Source organism: Apteryx rowi, unplaced genomic scaffold, assembly GCF_003343035.1.
Source record: "Apteryx rowi isolate R43461 unplaced genomic scaffold, aptRow1 scaffold_203, whole genome shotgun sequence".
Taxonomy (NCBI): domain Eukaryota; kingdom Metazoa; phylum Chordata; class Aves; order Apterygiformes; family Apterygidae; genus Apteryx; species Apteryx rowi.
In genome coordinates, this window is record NW_020448342.1 from 1,196,488 (window position 1) to 1,215,953 (window position 19,466).

General features: G+C 33.7%; 1 protein-coding gene across 3 annotated transcripts in view; it reads left to right on the forward strand.

The window, feature by feature from the left end:
• Positions 1 to 18,990, forward strand: part of CEP120 (centrosomal protein 120) — a 35,731-nt gene extending 16,741 nt beyond the window's left edge. For all 3 annotated transcript variants that reach the window (XM_026063915.1, XM_026063916.1, XM_026063917.1), the window contains 9 exons: positions 883 to 979; positions 1,079 to 1,228; positions 2,124 to 2,213; positions 2,871 to 2,963; positions 4,382 to 4,543; positions 8,202 to 8,324; positions 9,849 to 9,947; positions 16,071 to 16,216; positions 16,739 to 18,990. In XM_026063915.1, the coding sequence (XP_025919700.1) occupies positions 883 to 979; positions 1,079 to 1,228; positions 2,124 to 2,213; positions 2,871 to 2,963; positions 4,382 to 4,543; positions 8,202 to 8,324; positions 9,849 to 9,947; positions 16,071 to 16,216; positions 16,739 to 16,985 (1,207 nt within the window). In that variant the 3' untranslated portion in view covers positions 16,986 to 18,990. The remainder of the gene's footprint in view (positions 1 to 882; positions 980 to 1,078; positions 1,229 to 2,123; positions 2,214 to 2,870; positions 2,964 to 4,381; positions 4,544 to 8,201; positions 8,325 to 9,848; positions 9,948 to 16,070; positions 16,217 to 16,738) is intronic.
• Positions 18,991 to 19,466: the final 476 nt, after the last annotated feature.

The following is a 19,466-nucleotide window of genomic DNA, read 5'->3' on the forward strand; positions in this document are numbered from 1 at the left end:
CACTTTCACGTTAGAGTAGTGGTAACCCTCAGCTGTGTGATTTCTGTGTGTATTCTTTCTATTAACATCTTTCTAAGCAGAAAATTACCCTTGTTGTACTGCATTTTGTCCATGTTTGCAGAGATAGGACACTTGGGGACAAACTGTTCTACTGAAACAGTGCAACTGTTTCTAGAACACAGATTTTAAAAATATTTCACTCTTATCTGGACTCTTTAGTGCTGTACTAAAACAGATATTTACCATAAGACTCTAAGCCATTTAAAGTTGTCAGTTCTCTGTTCTGAAGCTTCCAGAAATGTGTTTTTAGGAATCCATGGATGGCTTAGCACAAATGGTATGTGAAGTGATTTGTTATATTATGGATAACTAATCTGGATAAATAATCCATAATAAAAGTTGTGGATAGCTTTTAAAGATATTTAACATTCTTTTAAAAAGTAGGACTAATGAATTTCATTGAATATCTCGGAATGAATTCAGCAGCAAAATGCTATCAGCAGGTATACTTGTTAGATATAAGACTAAATAAAACATCTGAAACATTCTCTTGCTACAGGGATGTGTTTACTATTGTAAGCTATTAGTTAAATAGGGTCCCAATTACAAGCTTATCTTTTAGGATCAGAAAGTTTCTTAACTACTACTGAAACTGTCATGGACCAGAAACTTACTGTAGATCTGTAAATTCATCCTTAAATTAAAAGAATATATATGGGAGAACATGCTTAGGCTCTCAGGCAGCTGTTTTGAAAGAGTCTCTGAGATTACATGGAAACCTTTCAACATTTCAACTTTGCTGTTTTACATGTCAGCTTATAATTAACCTTATGTATTTTTTAAACAACCTTCATTATTTTAATGTTCTGATGCAATTTACAGGTCAAGTAACAGAATAGCAGAGCTTTCTTATGCCATCACTTTGGAAGACTATGGGCTTGTGAAAATGCATGAAGTTCTGGTGTCGGATTCTTCTCAAGTAAACTTTCGCTTAATTTTATACTTTCCCTTTAACTTTTAATTGAAAAATTCATTGAAAAGTTTTCAAATTAAAGAAATCCACTGTTATTATGATCAGTGTGTAGGTGCTGGTCAGCAGCAGCATATTCCTCACCCTCAGCCTCATGCTTCAGAAATCCAGCCAGAACCTCGAGAAACTCTGGAATACAAAGCAGCACTGGAGTTAGAAATGTGGAAGGAAATTCAAGAAGACATTTTTGAAAACCAGGTTTTTAGTCTTTTTTTTTTTTTTTTTTTTTTCCTATTTCCTACATTGCAGGACTTGGAGAAGCTTTAGCAAAATTGGTGGGAGGAATATTAACTGCAGATTATTTTTTCTTGAACTATGCCACTCTTTCAAAAAAGAAATAAATTTGGCTTGTACAGAATACATAAACTTAAGAGATGTGCACAAATGTTTTCCATAGTCTTAAGGAAGAATGCCAACTCTTTACTGTTTAGTAAGTGACTGAAGTAGGTGCTAGGAATTAAAATACAGCATATCCCCTTCAGAATTTCCCCTCATAACTTATGAATGCAATAGAACTCAGGATCCAGATTATTACTGTTAAATATTAATGTTGCGTTTCTTTATTCTCAGTCAAAACTACTGTTGTCTTTCCACTGTCAAAGTAATTCTGCTTAAACTATGAATGTTGCTTTTAAAATGAAGATGACCATTCTTACAAAGCATCACATCTTTCTTTCTGAAAGACATTGAGACTCCAGTTTCTATTAAGTTAGGATATTTTTCTCAAATTTAGACTGACCTTGCATCTTGTTTTTTAATACTATATGTGGAAAGTATGCTATGTTCTGCTGTTGAGCATAATTAAATAGAGGATGTTCAGTATCAGAACTGAACATTGAGTTACAGTATGTCCGTGTGTTAAATTTAAAGTTTTTTTATTTTGCTGGTCAAGGCTTAATTCTCTCAGTACTCTCTGCTTTATAGTTGCAAATTTCTCTGAAAGGTCTTCRTGTGCTAAAATATACTATATGGATCTAGGAAAATATGGGTTTTGGTAGCTTCTTGTGTTTCTGAGAGTTTCTAACTTCTTGGTAACTAGCTTTGCACTTTCAACAATTTGGGGGGGGGGGCTTTTTTTTTTTGCTTTAAAAAGCTTAAGAAGAAGGAAATGGCCCATATGCAAGCACTTGCAGAAGAATGGAAGAAAAGAGATAAAGAGAGAGAAGCATTAGTGAAGAAAAAGGTAAGAAACTAATTCTCATACTCTCTAAAAGTCTCATCATAAATCCCAGACTACTATGAAATCAGACTAGGTATTTTGTAACTACAACATGAAACCAAGGGTTTGCCATAACAGTCTTCACAGCAATGTGTATCAGTATGTATATTCCTAGCCACCAAGAGTGCAAAAAATTCAAGGTTGCCCTTAATGCTAGAAACTATTTGATTTACTTCATTTCAAAACAAAGACTGGTGGTAGATGTCATTTAATGTTCAGTTAGAAACTTCTACATTGTCTACCTTTTGTAATAATATCGAGACAGAATACTTGTTATAAATCCTTTAGTTTAGTTTTCTTTCTTCAGGGACTCTTTAACTTTAATTGCCTTTCATTTGCGTGGTCAAAAAGCATTTTCTCTACAGATCTACTGGTGCATGGTAACCTGTTCATATATCTGAGCCTGGACTGTATTAAAAGCAAAGGATCTCTATTATAACTTCATCATTAAGACTTGGAGACTTATTTTATATAATACATTTCTGAATCTAATATTGCCCATATTTTATATCATAATAAAATTGAAGAACCAGTTTTAAAATTTAGATTCTTGACTTCCCTAAAAGATTTTTTTATTGCAGGAAAAGACTAAAAAAAGCTGCTGCTTTTTTTTTTTTTAAGGTAGCAGAATATGCTGTTTTGGAAGAACAACTTCAGAAAACCTTGAGAGATCTAGATAAGCGAGAGCGACAGCTTTTTAGTGCAGAATCAGAGGTAGGAAAAAAAAAAGTTTGGTCTTTTAAACACTGCAATTGCATGAGGTATTTCTGTAAAATTTTTCTGAGTTTTCACATGGAGACAGCACACAAACATTATTAGTGACCTCTGTATAAAAGCTGAAATAGCTGCATTCACATTGATACAAAAATGAGCACTATTTTAGAGCCAAGTATTTGTTACAGCTGTGCATATTTACTAAAATAAAAATTCAACGCACTCCTATATTCTTCAGTAGTGACAGGACCTAAGAGGATGAGGGAGAAAGCAGTAGCCACCCCATTACTGGATTCCAATGCACACCCCACATCTAGGGAGCAAGACAGGGAAACAGGATGGGAGTCCTGAGGAAAGCTAGTCATAGGAAAAGAGCATAGAAGAAAAGAAACTTCCCATTTTCCTACTCCAGAATACTCTCACAATTTTATAGGTGGGCTGCTGTGGTGATTTGTCACTCCAGTAAACTATCTTTTTTCTCCTGCAGCTTGGATAATAGTCTTTATCATATTAATCCCTTCTGAGCTTGCAAATTAAGAACACTCCCAACACAGGACTTGCTCGTCCTGCATGTGTCCTGTTCTGCACTCAGGCTCTGCTTCTACCTGTGAAGATAGTTTGCACTGTAAATCACATCTGACTTTACCTTTAGCTTCTATGCAAAAAATCTGGTGATTACATTTGGCTGAATGAATTTCTGGCTGGGTAAAAATATTTATTTTGAATCTCGTAAATGTTTGTCTCAAAACTTTCTCTAGATTTAGTCAGATTGTCTTGAAGGTTTAGAGATAATGAGTATCTGTGGATTCCAAAAGTGTCTAGACAAAATGATTTAGAGTTCATTTAGCAATTACACAGTTTGAGAAATGGGCAGTTTGAGGAGGTTTTTGTTCAACTAGCAGTTATCCAGGCCACTAACATCTTTCTAGAAAGTTCAGATATATCAAGGACTGTTTTCTTATTTAGCTCAATGAAATTGTCTCCATGCACTCATTTTGAAGAGTGGTATCTTACTGAACTAAAGATGTTGTCTTTACTGTAGCTGTGAGTTCAGTGTTGTTTTTACACTGAAGGGGAAGATGTAGATTTTTAACTGCGTAACTATATATATAATTTTATATCTATAGATATAAAATTCTCTCAGTTAGGAATTCCTTTTAGAAAGTTAAGTGAGACATACAGGTGGCTTCATTTTTATAATAGTTAAACAAGTATATTTGTGGCCCAAATATAGTAATCGGCAGGTTATTGGTTAAACTGGAAGGCAATACAGGAGGATATATAAGATGTATAAGTATCAAATGGAATTTCTACTGTTTAATTTCTAATACAGATAATGAGTTTTTCTATCATAAATATATAAAAGAAAGATCTCTTACCTAAGGATTAATATAACCTAATTATGTCTCATTTTTAAGCTTCAAAGAGTAAAGAAGGAGTTACAAGCAGAGTATGAGCGAAATATGCAGGAGCTACAGGATTCTGTACGGCGAGCCAAAGAAGAATGTGCACATCAGGTGGAGCTGGAAAGGTCAAAAATCAGACAGCTGGAAGAAGACAAGCTTCGCCTCCAGCAGCAGGTAAGTGCATTTAATTTTTTTTTTCTCTTGTATTCTCTCTCTCTTCCTAAATAATCATTTATTTATTTTTTAAATAAGCATGTTAAATTGAGCAATGATTTGAGGCAAGCGCATTCTGGCAATGTTGTAGTGAACATTTGATCTCCAGTCATTCAGTGAGTCTCATGCTGGGATCCATCTCTGACAGTGCTGCTAAGTAGCAGGGCCGTTTTGCAATTCCATGGCTGGTTGTTTTGTTCTGTTCTGTTTTTGTTTTGTTTTTAACACTAAAAATTAAACTGCAACTACAAGTATATATTGCATGTAGAAGCTGTGCTTTGAACTGCAGTATACATTTTAGTAACTTAATAAATTTAGCAATTAAAATTTAGTAGCGAAACGTCTAGGTAGCTTGACTGTGCAGTTCATTCTGTAATTCCATTGTAAAAAAATATTTCTATCATCTTTCTTTTTACTGGGGAAAAATGATCTTGATATTATGATCTTCTGTTCTTAATAGTACTTTCAGTAAACCAGAAGAATATAGCCCATATTTTCTTTGGTCCTCTAAAACACCCTTTGAACTAATAACAAGACAGCTATTTTGTTGAATGTTAAAACATAGCTTAACTTTTAAAATTTAGTATAACTTTCCTGAGCAGTTATCGACAGATTAACTGTACAAGTATTGTAAGTACATAAAATCGTAATAATACAAATATTTTTCAAAGTACTTAGGTTATGTAGGTGAGGTACTTGCTTTAGTGCTTTTCATTTCTAATAGGGGAGGTATTAGTAATCCCACAGTAGCTTTGACTAGTTGAAGAACTGTATTTGCCAAGGGAATATTTTTGTATTGGGAAGAGCTGTATTTTTCTTAGTTTAATATTAAACACTAATATTAACCTACTCCTTTTCATGTCAACATATGTTAACCACAATACAGTGAGKTTTTTTAATGGAGCCACAAACAAAGAAAATGCTGCCAATCTAGAAGATGCTAATCTTAGTTTTTTTCACTGAACAGTCATTAAATTAATATAAGCAGTTTCAAACAGCAGAACACAAGCCACTTCAAAGTGATAAGTGGGTCACTTCTGCATCATAGATGTGTTGGCAGCTACCAATTCTGTATCAGTCCAGACAAGATAGTGAAGTTCTTCAGACTCAAACAACCAAATGCCACCACCTTCCTAGGACTCATCTTCTAAATTCATTCTTTTGCCTCCCACTACCATCATAAACACTTTTTTTCTCCCATTAAAAACAAACATACTGTATCAGATGAAAGATTCAGTTAGTCCAGCATTGTGTGGCAGCAATGGCTGGATTCTGAGGGGAAGGAAGTAAGAAATGGGACAAGCAGAAAATGCCATTTTGAGATATCCACCAATACCATCAAGAGTTAGGTATACCCTAAGCCAGAGGCTGCATTTCATATTTACTAGCCATCAGTGAAAGTATTCTTCATGAACTTATTTTATCCCTTTTAAAAACAATTTCTATTTTTAGCATTGCAACATCCTGTGGAAGTGAGTTCTGCAATTTAATTATGTGTTGTATATTTTAAAAAAGCTTCTTTTTGCTCATTTTAAGCTTGTTGCCTAATAATGTTTTTGTGCTGTCCCTAATATAATACTGCTTGAAATTATGAATAATCCTTTAGTGCCTGTGCCCCCTAACATTCCTGACTGCATAGGTGTCCGTCCTGTTGTCTCTTCTCTAAGCAAGAGCCCCAGTGTATTTCATCTCCCTTTGTATGAAGGTYGTCCTGGTTGCCTTTTTCTGTGCCTTTTCTGCTGTTTTGCATCTCTGATGCTGCAGGATGCTGCTGTTTCCACTTTTCTGCATAAAAAGATAAGCTTTGGAGAGTGGGGAGGGCTCACTGTAGGATGGTTCCCTTGTCATGTGCAACAGCACGAAGTTGCTATTGCTACAAGTTCTGGTAGGCTTCTTTATGTGCTTGAAAATAATTCCCACTGTAAGAACTTATTTTTTGGTACCTTTTTGGTCTTTTTGTTTGTTTTTATTTTCTTTAAACAAGCAGTGTGCTGGAGGTAGTTACAGGGCACGTACTATTAAGGACATGTACCAATACATAGTTTTCACACTTGAAGAACTGTAGAGTTCTCATCTAACTTGTTTGAAGGTTAGCAGTACCATATGCAGGAGAAGATACTTGAAGCATCCACTTTGAAGAATACTACTTATATTTCCAGATTAAGGAAGTTCTGCTTTGTTTGTATAGTTTGTGCATTTCCCTAACAACCCACAGCCTGTGGTCTCATGACAGATTCATGGTTTTTGAAAGGGTTTTCAGAACCAAGAAGGAAATAAAACATTTATTGCATAAGTTCTGAAGATTGCTGGCATTTTTCCACAGTTAAAGGAATTAGTTGCCCTCTTTGTCATCAACATCTTGAGCATATGCCTGTATTTTAAGAAGAAATGAGTAAAAGTGAAAATATAAGAAAGAGTAGTGTCTTTACATAGTTGTTGGCTATCAAGTTTATACATGAAAAGCAACTCCCACTACATATTTTTGTATGGTTTCTTATGAGGCATCTTTGCTTTCTTACATCAGTTCTATAAAAATAATAGATGCAACAATTGAAATGTTGAAAGAAAAACTGAGGTGACCCAATTATAAGATCCATAGAATTAAAATATTGATGTACTAATAGAAAGAGTTCTAAGGCTTTTAAACAGAAAGGAATTTTCTGAAGCATTTTTACTCAGTATTCAAAACTGTTGGATAAAACTCATGGAAAGATTTGCACTAACTAGTCAGAGAGAAAAACAAGTGCAACAGTTGAGATCACATTGGTTTTATGATGGCATCTGTTCCATCAGGTATATTAAGGGTTTTCTAATTGAGTAATATTTAACAAAGGAAGAACATAAGGTACTCTATCTCTTAGAATTTTTTTATCAGATGTTTTCTTAGTATTATTAATATGGTATATTGAAAATGTTAGCTATTTAAACCTTTGACTTACATAGTTTTTTTATAGCAAAGTAATATAATAATGCATTGGCAAGATACCATCTTTCAAATTTCTTATTTTTAAGATGAAAAGCCAAGTTCTGTCTTTTTGTATCTTCAAATGCGGAAGTATACTGTGAGGGCAGAGGTACACAGCATTAAGTCATTAGTCACTGAAGCCTTTCTGCTTCAGCCTTTCTTTTAAATCATTATTTGGCTGTACAAAGAATTAGTTGTTTCCCCTTCCAGACATTCCTAAACAAGTTATGTTGGTGGAATTGAGTCAATAATAAAAACTTCATGTAGCAGATAACAGTTGGCTTTCTTAAAAGCTGCTATGTATGTAAATCTAAATAGTTTTGTTTTCTGTATTTCTTTTGCAAGTCTCCTTTTAGAAGTGCAAACAGCAATGTTTATAAACTTTAATCTCTCATATATGGGAGGAGAGACTTGTTTTTCTTTCCAGTAATAAAGCAAAGGTCCCCTTCAAAATTCTTCCTGTTAAAGCATTGCTGTGTGCCATCATCAAGAAATCATTAATTATGAATGTGTGGCTTTCAGCATCTGTTTTATATCAGATAATTGACAATAAGATGTTTGGTCCAAAGACTAACAAGTTCTGTAACAGAGTTCTTTGTCTGTGTATGGGATTTTTCTGTTAACTTACTTTATATCTGGATATTTTTAATGCAGCTTTATGAAGCAGAAAATAAGTATAAAATTTTGGAGAAGGAGTTCCAGCAGTACAAAGAACAACAAAGTTGGAAACCAGAAATCCGTCTACAATCAGAAATAAATCTTCTCACTTTAGAAAAGGTACCTTGAATTTTTCTAGTCTTTAAAAACTGGCACAATGTTTCATTCATTGGTAAAGGAGATGTAAGAATAATCTTTCATGATTAACCTGGTTAATTAGTCCATTTTGTTTTATTTTTTTCCCCTTTCCAACAATTTCTTCAGTCTGTAAGTACTTGGAGACAAATAAGGCCAACAGTTGCCTTATATGCATAGAGGAATCTGTAGGACTTTGAAGTGGAAGAAAAAAAACCCTAACCTACTTATTTAAATGACTTACCTCCATTATTTATACTGGAAACTGTCAAGCAATCTGTTTATAAAATTAGGTAAAAAAGAAGAATTTCTTATGAAGGTTAATTTAGACTGATATACCATTATGTGTTTGGGGTTTGGGTTTTGTTCATTAAGTATTTCTAAAAAGAGATTGTGTTACATATCATTGGAACAGAATCCCCATCGTAAGCTGTATTTTTGGAAACCATAGATACCTTCAGTAGAGGATACTCCACTTAAGTTAGACCACAGATGTAACACATGCATTTTGTGCCCATAATAACTGAGAGTTTTGAGTTAAACTGTTGACAGATTATTTTAAAAGAATTAGGCCAGATATGTTGGCACGAAATGCACTCAATTATACGGCCGGTCTGCATGTTACTATATGCTTGAGTAATTTCTAACAATAGTACAAGCAGATGATTCAAAATGTTTTTGTATCTACAGACTTTTTAAAACTCTTACCTTAGATATGTTGTTAGACTTCTTATTTTTTAGATTTTTTTTTTTCTTTTAATAACCTCTGTTTCAAGATCTTCCTAAATGTAATGGTAAATAGATTTCATCTGATTAAAAGAAAATGTCCCTGTTTCAGACTTGTTGATAGGAATGTTTCATTTTTCAGGTTACCATGTTCTGTGTACTTAATATTAAAAGGCATCCAATTAAAACAGATTTTTTCTTCTGTACAGAACACAATGAATTATTTCTGTCCAAAAGTGAATAACAATTTTTTTAAAGATTTATTATTTAGATGGTAAGATCAGAGTTATGCAGTATATACATAGATCTTAAAAATGGGTTGAGCAGATAAGTCCCACGTTCTTTTCTCTGAAATAGATATCTTCCATTAGTTCCAGGGGAAAAAAAATATCCATGCACCTTTAAAGGCAAGACTTGTCCGTCAGTGTTCCCATTAAATTAGAGTTTATAGGCTTACTTTTTGAAAAAAAATGGGGGGGGGGCAGGAAGTTTCACTAATTTGAGATTCTTAAATTTAAAAGGTTACATCAGCAGATTTAGTGCTAAAACCTAATCTTTTCCTTTTTGTATAGACTGCTATCCAGTAAAAATAAGGCTATATTTTAAACAAGAAAATGTTCATGTGCCATAATATTTATGTTACATTATATAACAGCTTTAGATGATGTTGTATATTACACTACATAAACACTTTTCTTAAACCAGACCCTTTGTATATATACATCTTTCAGTGATTGTTACTGCTGTTATTGCTTCAGCTGATATGATTTTAATTGCTTTTAGGTTGAACTTGAAAGAAAGTTGGAGTCAGCTACCAAGTCAAAGCTCCACTACAAACAGCAGTGGGCAAGGGCTTTGAAAGAACTCGCGAGGTTAAAACAGGTATGCTGGGCTTTTTCTTTTGTCATGAGAGACAGCAAGCTTAATGCAGTGTGGGAAGCTGCTTATGATCACTATTTGCTTTTGGGGATTTTTCATCCTAAGAGTGTAGGGGGTTTTTTTGTTTGTTTGTTTGTTTTTTGCTCCCTCAAATAAGTGATCAGATTTTACTAAATAGTTCACTTCAGAAATGAAATTTTATGCTCTTTATTTATCTTTACCTGAAATTGTTTGAGAGATGAGGGTTTTCTTGTGTGTTTTGGAAGGTAAAGTTAAAGCTCTGACCTATGCTGATAACTGCCGTATGCCCCCCCATCTTAGTCAGCTGCAATCCTAATTGTTTTGTATTTTATTTGTAAAATGAACAAAGAATAAATATTAAAAACAAAAAGCTTTTAAAAACAATACTTTAAAGTTTGCTGAATACTGTAAAAATAAGTAAACTTGCAGAAAAATCAAAATTGCAGATTACTTTTTTCCTGCTTTTGAAAATCCAAGTCTCCGATAATAAAACAGCATGCTCTGACCGCTGTGTTTTAATAGAGCGCATATATATGTGAGGCTTTAAAATATGCTCTTAAAACTTGCAGTAGTAGCAGCTTCATCCTCACTGAATGCATATGTCTTTGTTTTTTCTCATCATCTACCTTTCATGAATTATAGTAAACACTAGTTAAACAGTATACTTAAGGTTGGCAAGCATTTCCATTGGCTATGACAAACAAATTAGTAAATTATTAATCCCTGTTGCTGAACAAACCTTGACACAGGCTTAAAGCTTCAGAATTCAAGTTTAGTAAAAAGTTTTTATTACCTGTCTTCATACCTACTTTCTGCTTGATGAAAAACCTTATTTTCTTAAAGGATTATTAGGTCCTACTTTGTTCCTTGCATTAGAATTTTATCTTTTCAAAAAGTAGGAAACTAAGCCTCCCTTTTCTAATTGATCATTACTTTTTAACCTATCTTTTATTTTAAAGAAAGTAAACACACTATACAGTGACTATTAGCTATGAAATTATAAACTCAACTTTATTTGCTGTCTTCAAATTGTTTTTTGGGGGGTTTTTTTGTTTTTTTTACTAAAAATTAAAGGAGTCATAAGTTGCCCTCTCCAGTTTCTGAAATTCCTGTGCCTAACAAAGTTGTTAGAAAGAAAAACAATCTCTTATTTGGAAAGATGAGATTTACTTAAGCAGCCATGAGAAGTTCAGACTTTTTTTTCTTAATGCCATGTTTTAAAAACCTGTGTAGAATAAAGGAAAAGCTTGTTGCTTGCCAGATTAACACTGAGTATGTGTCACCATCGGGTTTTTATTATAAATTTCATCACGATAAATCTGGCAATCTGAATTTAGTAACATAGGTAGATGGTTTCAGCTGACTCTCTTGCTGAAAGTCTGAACCAGAAAATGAGTTGGCATGTACAGTGAATTATGCTACCTACATCTTTTAAAGGGATTGTTCTGTAATGTAAAGGTGGACTCTTGTATTTTTATACTCCTGTGCTTCATCATATTCTATTGATAAAGGATTTAAATGACTTTAAAGAGCCAAGTAAAAGTTAAAGCAGAGCTGATCAGAAGACCATTTACTGTGTTTTAAACAGAAATTTGGAAACTGTTGCTCCAGGAATTCTAGATCTGTTTTAGTTTAGATGATTTGTGCAATTGCACATAGTTTGACCAATTTCTTGTTTAAATTGGATTAGTACCATGTTAATTTTGCATTGCCTCTGGTGAATAGCCACAGGGTTGTAATCTGTGCCAGTAATTTGTCACACCAAAACCCGCTAGAGAACTATACAAAACATTTGTGTAGTAAGGATTAGACGCTGAAAGCCATATCTTAGATTGTTAATAAATGTTAATGACAAAACCCAGCTGGTAAGTCTTGGAAATGAGATCTAATGCTTTGTGCCCATTGCCAAAAAAATGTTTAAACAGAAATTTCCATTACTCARAGGTGACCTAGTACAGTCAATCTGTGAATTAAAGAAGCATAATCTACAGGCTAAGCATTTAGTAAAATGCTTTTCTGACTGGCAACCATAAAAGTCAACGTTTCCTTAATTAAAAAATTTCCTTTTACTTTGGAATGAGTTGTTAGCACACATCTGTGGTGCTTTTATATTTTGCGGAATGAGATATGCACTATATAGCTTAGAAAACTATGCAACTGATAATAGAAAAAGCTCTAAACTTCTCCATGTCTAGTATTTTGGATGTTAAACACAGTGCCAGCTGTAACCAGAAAAAGCCCGGAAGCAAACTAGAACACTAGCACATTGTGTTCACACCACTGTTACCAAAATACAGAAGCTAGCACAGTTTGTAAAGCTGATTGAAAAACTATAGGCTTTACCATAATGTAACCCAGATCACTTCTTTCTTCTCCTCTTTGTTATTCTCTGCAACCTTGTATTAATTATTTATTTATCAAACACCTATTCAGCTTTAGGAGGACAAAAACTTCAACAACTTATCCATATTTATGTGTGCCCAGCTAGTTTTTATTATTTCTAGAGATATGAAGAACTTTGTCTTTTAAGGTTTGCTGGCTAGGAGACCTAGATGCTACACAGATGAGATGTATATATCTTTATGTATGTGAGCATTATTACTGAGAGCAATTAAACCAGTTACACAAAATTGTACACATGCTTATGGAGGTTTGAGATACAAAACTCTAGTAGCTGTTTGATTACAAGAAACAACGTTTTAAGACAAGCACCAAAGCTAAGAGAAATGTAATTTTCAGTAGCTAATATCTCTGTTATAATCTAGAAAACCAAAATAATCTCAAAATAACATGCATACATTATTCAGCGTTCCAGGGGAAAGTGGTTGTTTTTGTTTTAAGTCTCTTACCATATTTGTAGCCTACAAATATGTTCAAAGCAGCACTGATGCATTTGTTTAAAACCATATGGACCTTATTGGCTGGCTGACATTCACTCTATCTTGGTCCAGCCTCCTGTTTATCCACTCAGTAATTAATTTGATTAATTTATAAGTAATTTAGCCAAAGATGGGATATAAATCTTTGTTTGAAAAGAAAAGAAAAGGAAAAAAAAAACAGTTGGAGGTCCAAGTCTTGGTTAAAAACTGTGTCTTGAAACCATCCAGGCCCTCCTACTGACTTGTCAGCTCTGGGTTATTTTCAGAAAACTTTACTTGAGTTCTTTAGCCTCAATCGTAAGTTTTTCCCACAGACTTGCATGGTATGTGTGAGTGGGAGAGTGAATAGTGGCTGCTGTTTAGCCATTGTTTAGTCTAGTATATGCATGTTTACATCTCCCTTTTGGATTTATAGGCAGCTATGGCAAAATAAAGATTGTGCTTCCTTGATTGAAGAGCCTCTTAACTAGAGCACCTGGTGGAAGGATTCTTTTAAGATCCAATTATATATATATTTTTTTTAATTAGGGGTTAATTTCTATTTAATCCCAGTATTTCTCTAGTACTGTAGGTTTCAAAACATGATTGAAGGTTCCCCCATTCAAACTTATAAAATGATATTCATGTTCTCAAATGCTTACATTACCAAGATGCAAACTAATGAGGGAAAATAGTAAAATATCAAAGTAAATGATCTGATAACTAGTATGTGCTTTTTTTTTTTTTTTTTTTTAAGGTATTGTTTCGCTTGGCTTGGCTTGGCTTTGCTTTGCTTCAGTTGTTTACAAGGTTATATGAAAAGGATGGCCAGAGTATCAAATTAATAAGGAAAAAAGCTATGTTGATCTGTCAACATAGCTGTCTTTAGTCTAGCAGCTTCTGATTCTGGAGTGGTCCCTTACCTGAAATTTTAAAATGTAAAATTCTAGAAATTTAAAATACTTTGAAATTCTAATGGTTCTTACTCAGACTTAAGAACAGCCTGACCAACTGCAGTAAGCAGCTGGGAATAAATCTGAAGTGTTTGTTATATCAGAAGATATATATATATATAYATATATATATATATAAGCATATTCTCTTTGGAAATAATGTGAAGTATGTCATACAAAAAGTCTTCACTATGAAAATGTGTGTGTGTGTGTGTGTGTGTGTGTGTGAACTCATGTGCGCACTGAGGTGGAAACACTTTGATGTATGCAATTATATCCGTGTTTTTAAACTAAGCCTATAAAGAATGAAATGAAAATGTTGTTAGTGAGGCTAAAAGTGCTGGACTTTTTTAGTACTACTATAAGTTTATGCAAGCGTTTTATTTATATTGTTCTCTTTCATTTTGGAAGATCTCTCCATAAATTCTGATAATTTTAAGTACTTCTATGCAATAAAATTCAGTATCTCCTCTGTTTAAAAAAAAAAAAAAAGGCACTAGTTGCCCAATGAATTTTTAAAGAGTGACTGGAAAAAAAGTGGTTTTAATACCTGAATGTCTCTGATAAAGTGACACTGGTTTCATCACCATGATGAATAAAAAATCCTTCCCTCTCTCCTACCCTAACAAAAGACAGTCTTTTTATGGTCTCTGAACAAGTCATAACAAAATTGTGTATAAATTTAAAATCAGCGGCACCTCACTTCTTATCAAACAAGTGTGGTAAATTCTTTTCCATCTTTTTGTATTGACAGATTATTGGGAAATGAGTTTCTACTGCTCTGCTATGAATGTTATACATGCAGCAAGTTTGTTATTATTCACCCTATAAACTGTTATGACAGACTTTTAAAGAAGTCAAAGACTAATGTTGGGAAATGCATTTTAGAGTCACATAATACTAAGTATATAACTTAAATTACACACTGGATCCATCATAAATGATCCCTTCCCACCTGCTTTCATGTCTCTGAATTAGACTGGTATTAAGCTTGGTGTTAAGGGAAGCTTACCTCAGAAAACATTAATTTTTTAATTTATTTAATATTTCATGATTAAATGTCACATTATTCACGTTCATTGTATGGCACCTTTTAAGATGCTACAGAAATTCTCCTTTTTCATTGTTACAGGACTAGAATTAATCTCCTCCTTTCCCAAATAATGGCAAATATGTCATATGTATATCATAATGATATATTAGTTAAAGTTTGCTTATGCACTTAGACCGCATTAAATTTCTAATCTAATCACAGTTATCTGAAAGGAAGTCCTATCCAGTGTTACCTTTAGAGACAAAATATACGGATAATAGTTTTTGTCCTTTATGGAGAAAAGGATCCTTTCTGATCAATAAAAAAGGATTAGGAGTTTTTTATCCTCTTCCTGGTTTGACTGAGCTTAAGATGTTCCATTAGTGTTCAGTACATGTACTTCAAATGTGTACTGTTTCTTTCAGAGTTTGTTTTAAATACCCCTTTTGCTGTCAATGTGACATTGTGGGCTTGCTGCCAAACAGCAGAAACCTCTGCATCACTGAACTTTCTTGCCTCAAATAGCAAGGTAGCAAATTATCACAAAATTTCTATGCCCAGGTGCTTCTTATGGCCAAGGTACAATTCTCTTTTCTCTGAAGTTGCAGCTGTAAGAATACTCTCTCAAAATTTTACCTTCTTACCAATTGGATAATAGATTACACAAACTGAAAGACTGGATTAGAATATTTCTGTTCAATACAGTTGCAGCTGCTTAGTGCTTTCTGTGTATTTTGTGCCTCATGATATTCTGTTTAAATAGAAGGCAGAGATGTCATTTTTTTCCTGCCCTGTTAAAGTCTTGCTGTGCTCCTAGTGAGTGCCACTCCGCATCAGTTTTCCAGTAATTAGTTTTCAGATCATGTTCTCCCCAAGAACCTCCCTTCAGAAAAAAGTCTCTCCTAGAATTACTGAGCAGTTTCACAAGTTATTTATCAGCCTAAGTCAGAGTTTGTAAAAGAGTTTGTGACATATTATTGCTATTCTTGCTATTCAGTTAATGGGAAGATATCTGTGACAAAGCTCCAGCTGATCCAGCTTGGACAGCTGTTTGCTACAATGGTGATAGTCATTGGTCTTAAAGTATTATAGATATCAACAACTTAGACATCCTGTCTAACTCCTGCATTTCTAATACTACTGGAGACTTTTTAATTGTCATGAGTTCATCCCTGAAGTTTTGCATGTGTCAATAGAGTTAGCATGTTTACATATAAGCATGTGGTCAGCTGAGTTACCTTTTCACCCCTTCCTACCATAGCGAGAACAAGAAAATGCAATGGCTCGCCTTAAAAAGCAGCAACAAGAGCTGGAGCACATGAGGCTGCGCTATTTGGCAGCAGAAGAGAAAGAGCTGGGAAAAACAGACCGACAAGAGCTGGAGGACATCAGAAATGAACTTAACAGGTATTAGAGCATCTCTAAGTTTTGTTTTGTTTTTCCCCCCCTCTGCCTCAAAATAGGAGAAGGCTCAGTTAAATGAGGATTATAATTTGCTGTCAGTCCAGTAAAGGAATACACTTTAGTGTCCCTTAGGTAAAGATTGCTCATTTATAAAATGTAACACTCCTGTATTATAGAAAATCTATGCTTAAGGCCACTGTACCCTGTTTTTTGTGCTATGATCATCATTGTACTGCACCAGGCTTCTTTTTTTTTATTTTAAACCTTTAATTCTAAGCAGAACTGCTGCATTAAGGAAAGAAAGAGGTATTTATTACATTCTAGGTCTTCTTAGATTCTAGGTATTATATGAACATTTCTTTTACTGGTATTTATTTTTCTTTAGTATAGGGATAAATTTTTTTAATAAAATTCCTTATTTCATTAACTTCTCAGTAGATAAGTAACTTCAAGAGTTCATAGGAAAATAATCAGAAGTTTTTAATGTGGTGTATCCTCTGATACCTTCCATTTCATTAACATCAGGCTAAAGCAACAAGAAGAAAGAAAGCAATTGCAAGATGCTAGAGAGAATTCTGCTGGTAGAGTGGACAGTCTTCATTCTAGAAAACTAAATGAGAACATGGATGATTATCTATCTCGTCTGATAGAAGAGAGGGATACCCTGTTGAGAACAGGAGTATATAATCATGAAGACCATATTGTAAGTGAACTTGATCGTCAGATCAGAGAGGCTATTGCAAAAAGGAACAGCACTAATAAAAGCATATAGGAAACTATAAAAAGTCAGAGCCTAAGTTGGAACAAAGTAATTAATTTTGTAAACCTGCAGTTCTTACTCTACAAAGATGTAAGGACATGCTTAATTTTGCACGCTGTTGTTAGCCTTTTTGAAGTCAATGTAAATATTTGCAACATATTAGGTTAAGCACAGTTGTAAGTTTTACGGGGGGGGTGCTGCTTTTTAATGTTTTTATATTCATATTTATATATGTGTGAATATATATTTATTTTGTGTACTCTTCTGAAATGTTTTCTACCTCTTTTTGCATCACCCTGGCTAGATTGATTTGTAATATTTTTATGGCCCTAAAGTTTTTTGTTCAATATTGTCATAATTTATTACAATTTTTAAAAAAAGATCTCTTCAACAGTACTAGGAAAAAGTGACATTAGCTTAACCGAAGTTCTGTACTTGAACAAATGGCATTTCTTATCAAATTGCAAGATTGCAAGGTATTCAATTTCTGTTTCTGCAACCGTAGTCAAGATAACTAAGTTCTGTAGCTGGTATTCTTTTAAGAGCATAGGTTTTGTAAAATTTGTAATAGCCAGTGACAAGATTTTGACCGGGGGGGGGGGGGAATCAAAGTAAAATCTATCAAACAAACTCCATGAAATACTGAGTAACTAACAACTTCAGGAAGAATATCCCTTTGGTGTCCTAGCAGTTTTGCACATAGGCCTGTAAGGATGAACATGTGAGGGGGTAAAGCCCTAATTCAGGAATGCCTGTGCATGCTTATGTCCATCCCTAATGAGCAAAGATATTTGAAGTGCTGATTAAGTGTATTTACATACCTCCTTTAAATCTGAACACATACATAATAAAAATAACAAGAGCATTTCTAAGTAAAGATGTTTTCCTTAATCAAGGTCTAACCCATTCACAGTGACTAACCTGCATTTCAAAGCATGTTTTCTCGATACCACTTAAATTGTATGTAATTTTTTATTCAGTTGTTGAAATATGAAGACAAAGTATCAAGTTGTTAAATACCGGAAGAGAAATCTGCCAGAAATGTTAGTTTGTGCATAATCACAGTTGAATAAGGACAGTTTTGGATTCCAGCCTTCACTCAGTTGCAGTGATTTTAAAATCATATGTGCGGACCTAGCTAGCAACATAAGCTTACAGCACTGTCCTACCAATGGGAGTTTTTGTCTGTCCTGTTGGCACAAATGTTCTTCTATTTGAATCTTGTATACTGAGAAGAAAAAAAAAAAAAAGTCTTAGGATTCATTTTGTTTTAAAATGAGCAGATACCCATGCAAAAATTCCTTTCTCTGAACAGAAGAAAATCAGTGTACTTCTATGGACATAACTGTATAAGTGTTGCTTTCCTTTTTTGGATGGTATGTGTTACAGAATATAGACTTTATATTGCACCTGGGTGTGCCTCTTAAGTGCGTTGCTTCTCCTCCTCTAACCATTAACCAGCCTCCTGTGTAATAAACTGCTTGTTCTGGCCCCTTAGAAAAAGCTTTAAACAAGTCATATAAATGYCAAGATCTTTTTCCATGGAGAATTATTACTTATCGATGCTAGATTTCACAAGAAATGMTTTCGTGATACTTTGTACACTTATTTTGTACTTTGTACTTGTATTTTTAAGTGTGTTCTTAGAGGTCCCACTCTGCTAGCAAAAGCAATAATACATGTTTATAAATCAATGGCAATTACTTTTAAAATTTTTTACATTATGGCTGCATATCTTATCACTGATGCATGATCATATGCAATTATAATAAAATGAATGAGGGGGCTGCTTGTATTTCGAAGGGAAGACCTGCTCAAGCCATTTTTCTTCAAAAGCTTGATTTGCTAGCAGTGTAGTTTCTTGTTCAAACACTAGGGGGGGCATTAGCCTTAAGGATCTCAGAATGGTTGGGTTGAATGTAAGAAAGAATTCCTATAATGAATAATTGGTGATCTTTCAAATTGGTATTCTTTGACTTTTCAGGTGTGTTATTAAATAAAATTCAAATTTTAAGTATTCTTGGAATTTTATGTGGGTTTTTTCAACTATGTATTTGAACAAAAACTTTCTTGTTTAATATTGCAGAAAATTTGAAGTTTTAATGCTTTGAAGCCATAACATTGATATGTTCTCTTTCAAAATTAATTTCCTGTTTTCATTTTAACCCAGTAATAAAACAGAAGTGGTCATGTTGCTTTTGAGTTTAAGAAGAAACCACTCAGATGAGTATTTTTTAGTAAATCAAAGTAATAGTAAATATAAGGTGGGGCATTTTTCTTTCTTAAGTAAACCTATTTATAAGCATGCTGATTTAAGCTATTTCGGTCCACCTTAAGTCACTTAAAAGTCACTACTTATAGTTTGATAAGCATTAAATTTTCTGATTCTTAAATAAGTTATTTAGTATTTTTGTTTTGTTATATAGGCATTGTCCTTAGTATTACTTATTTCTGTTCAGATGTGAAAGTATTCTTTTAGGCTTAATGTTTGCA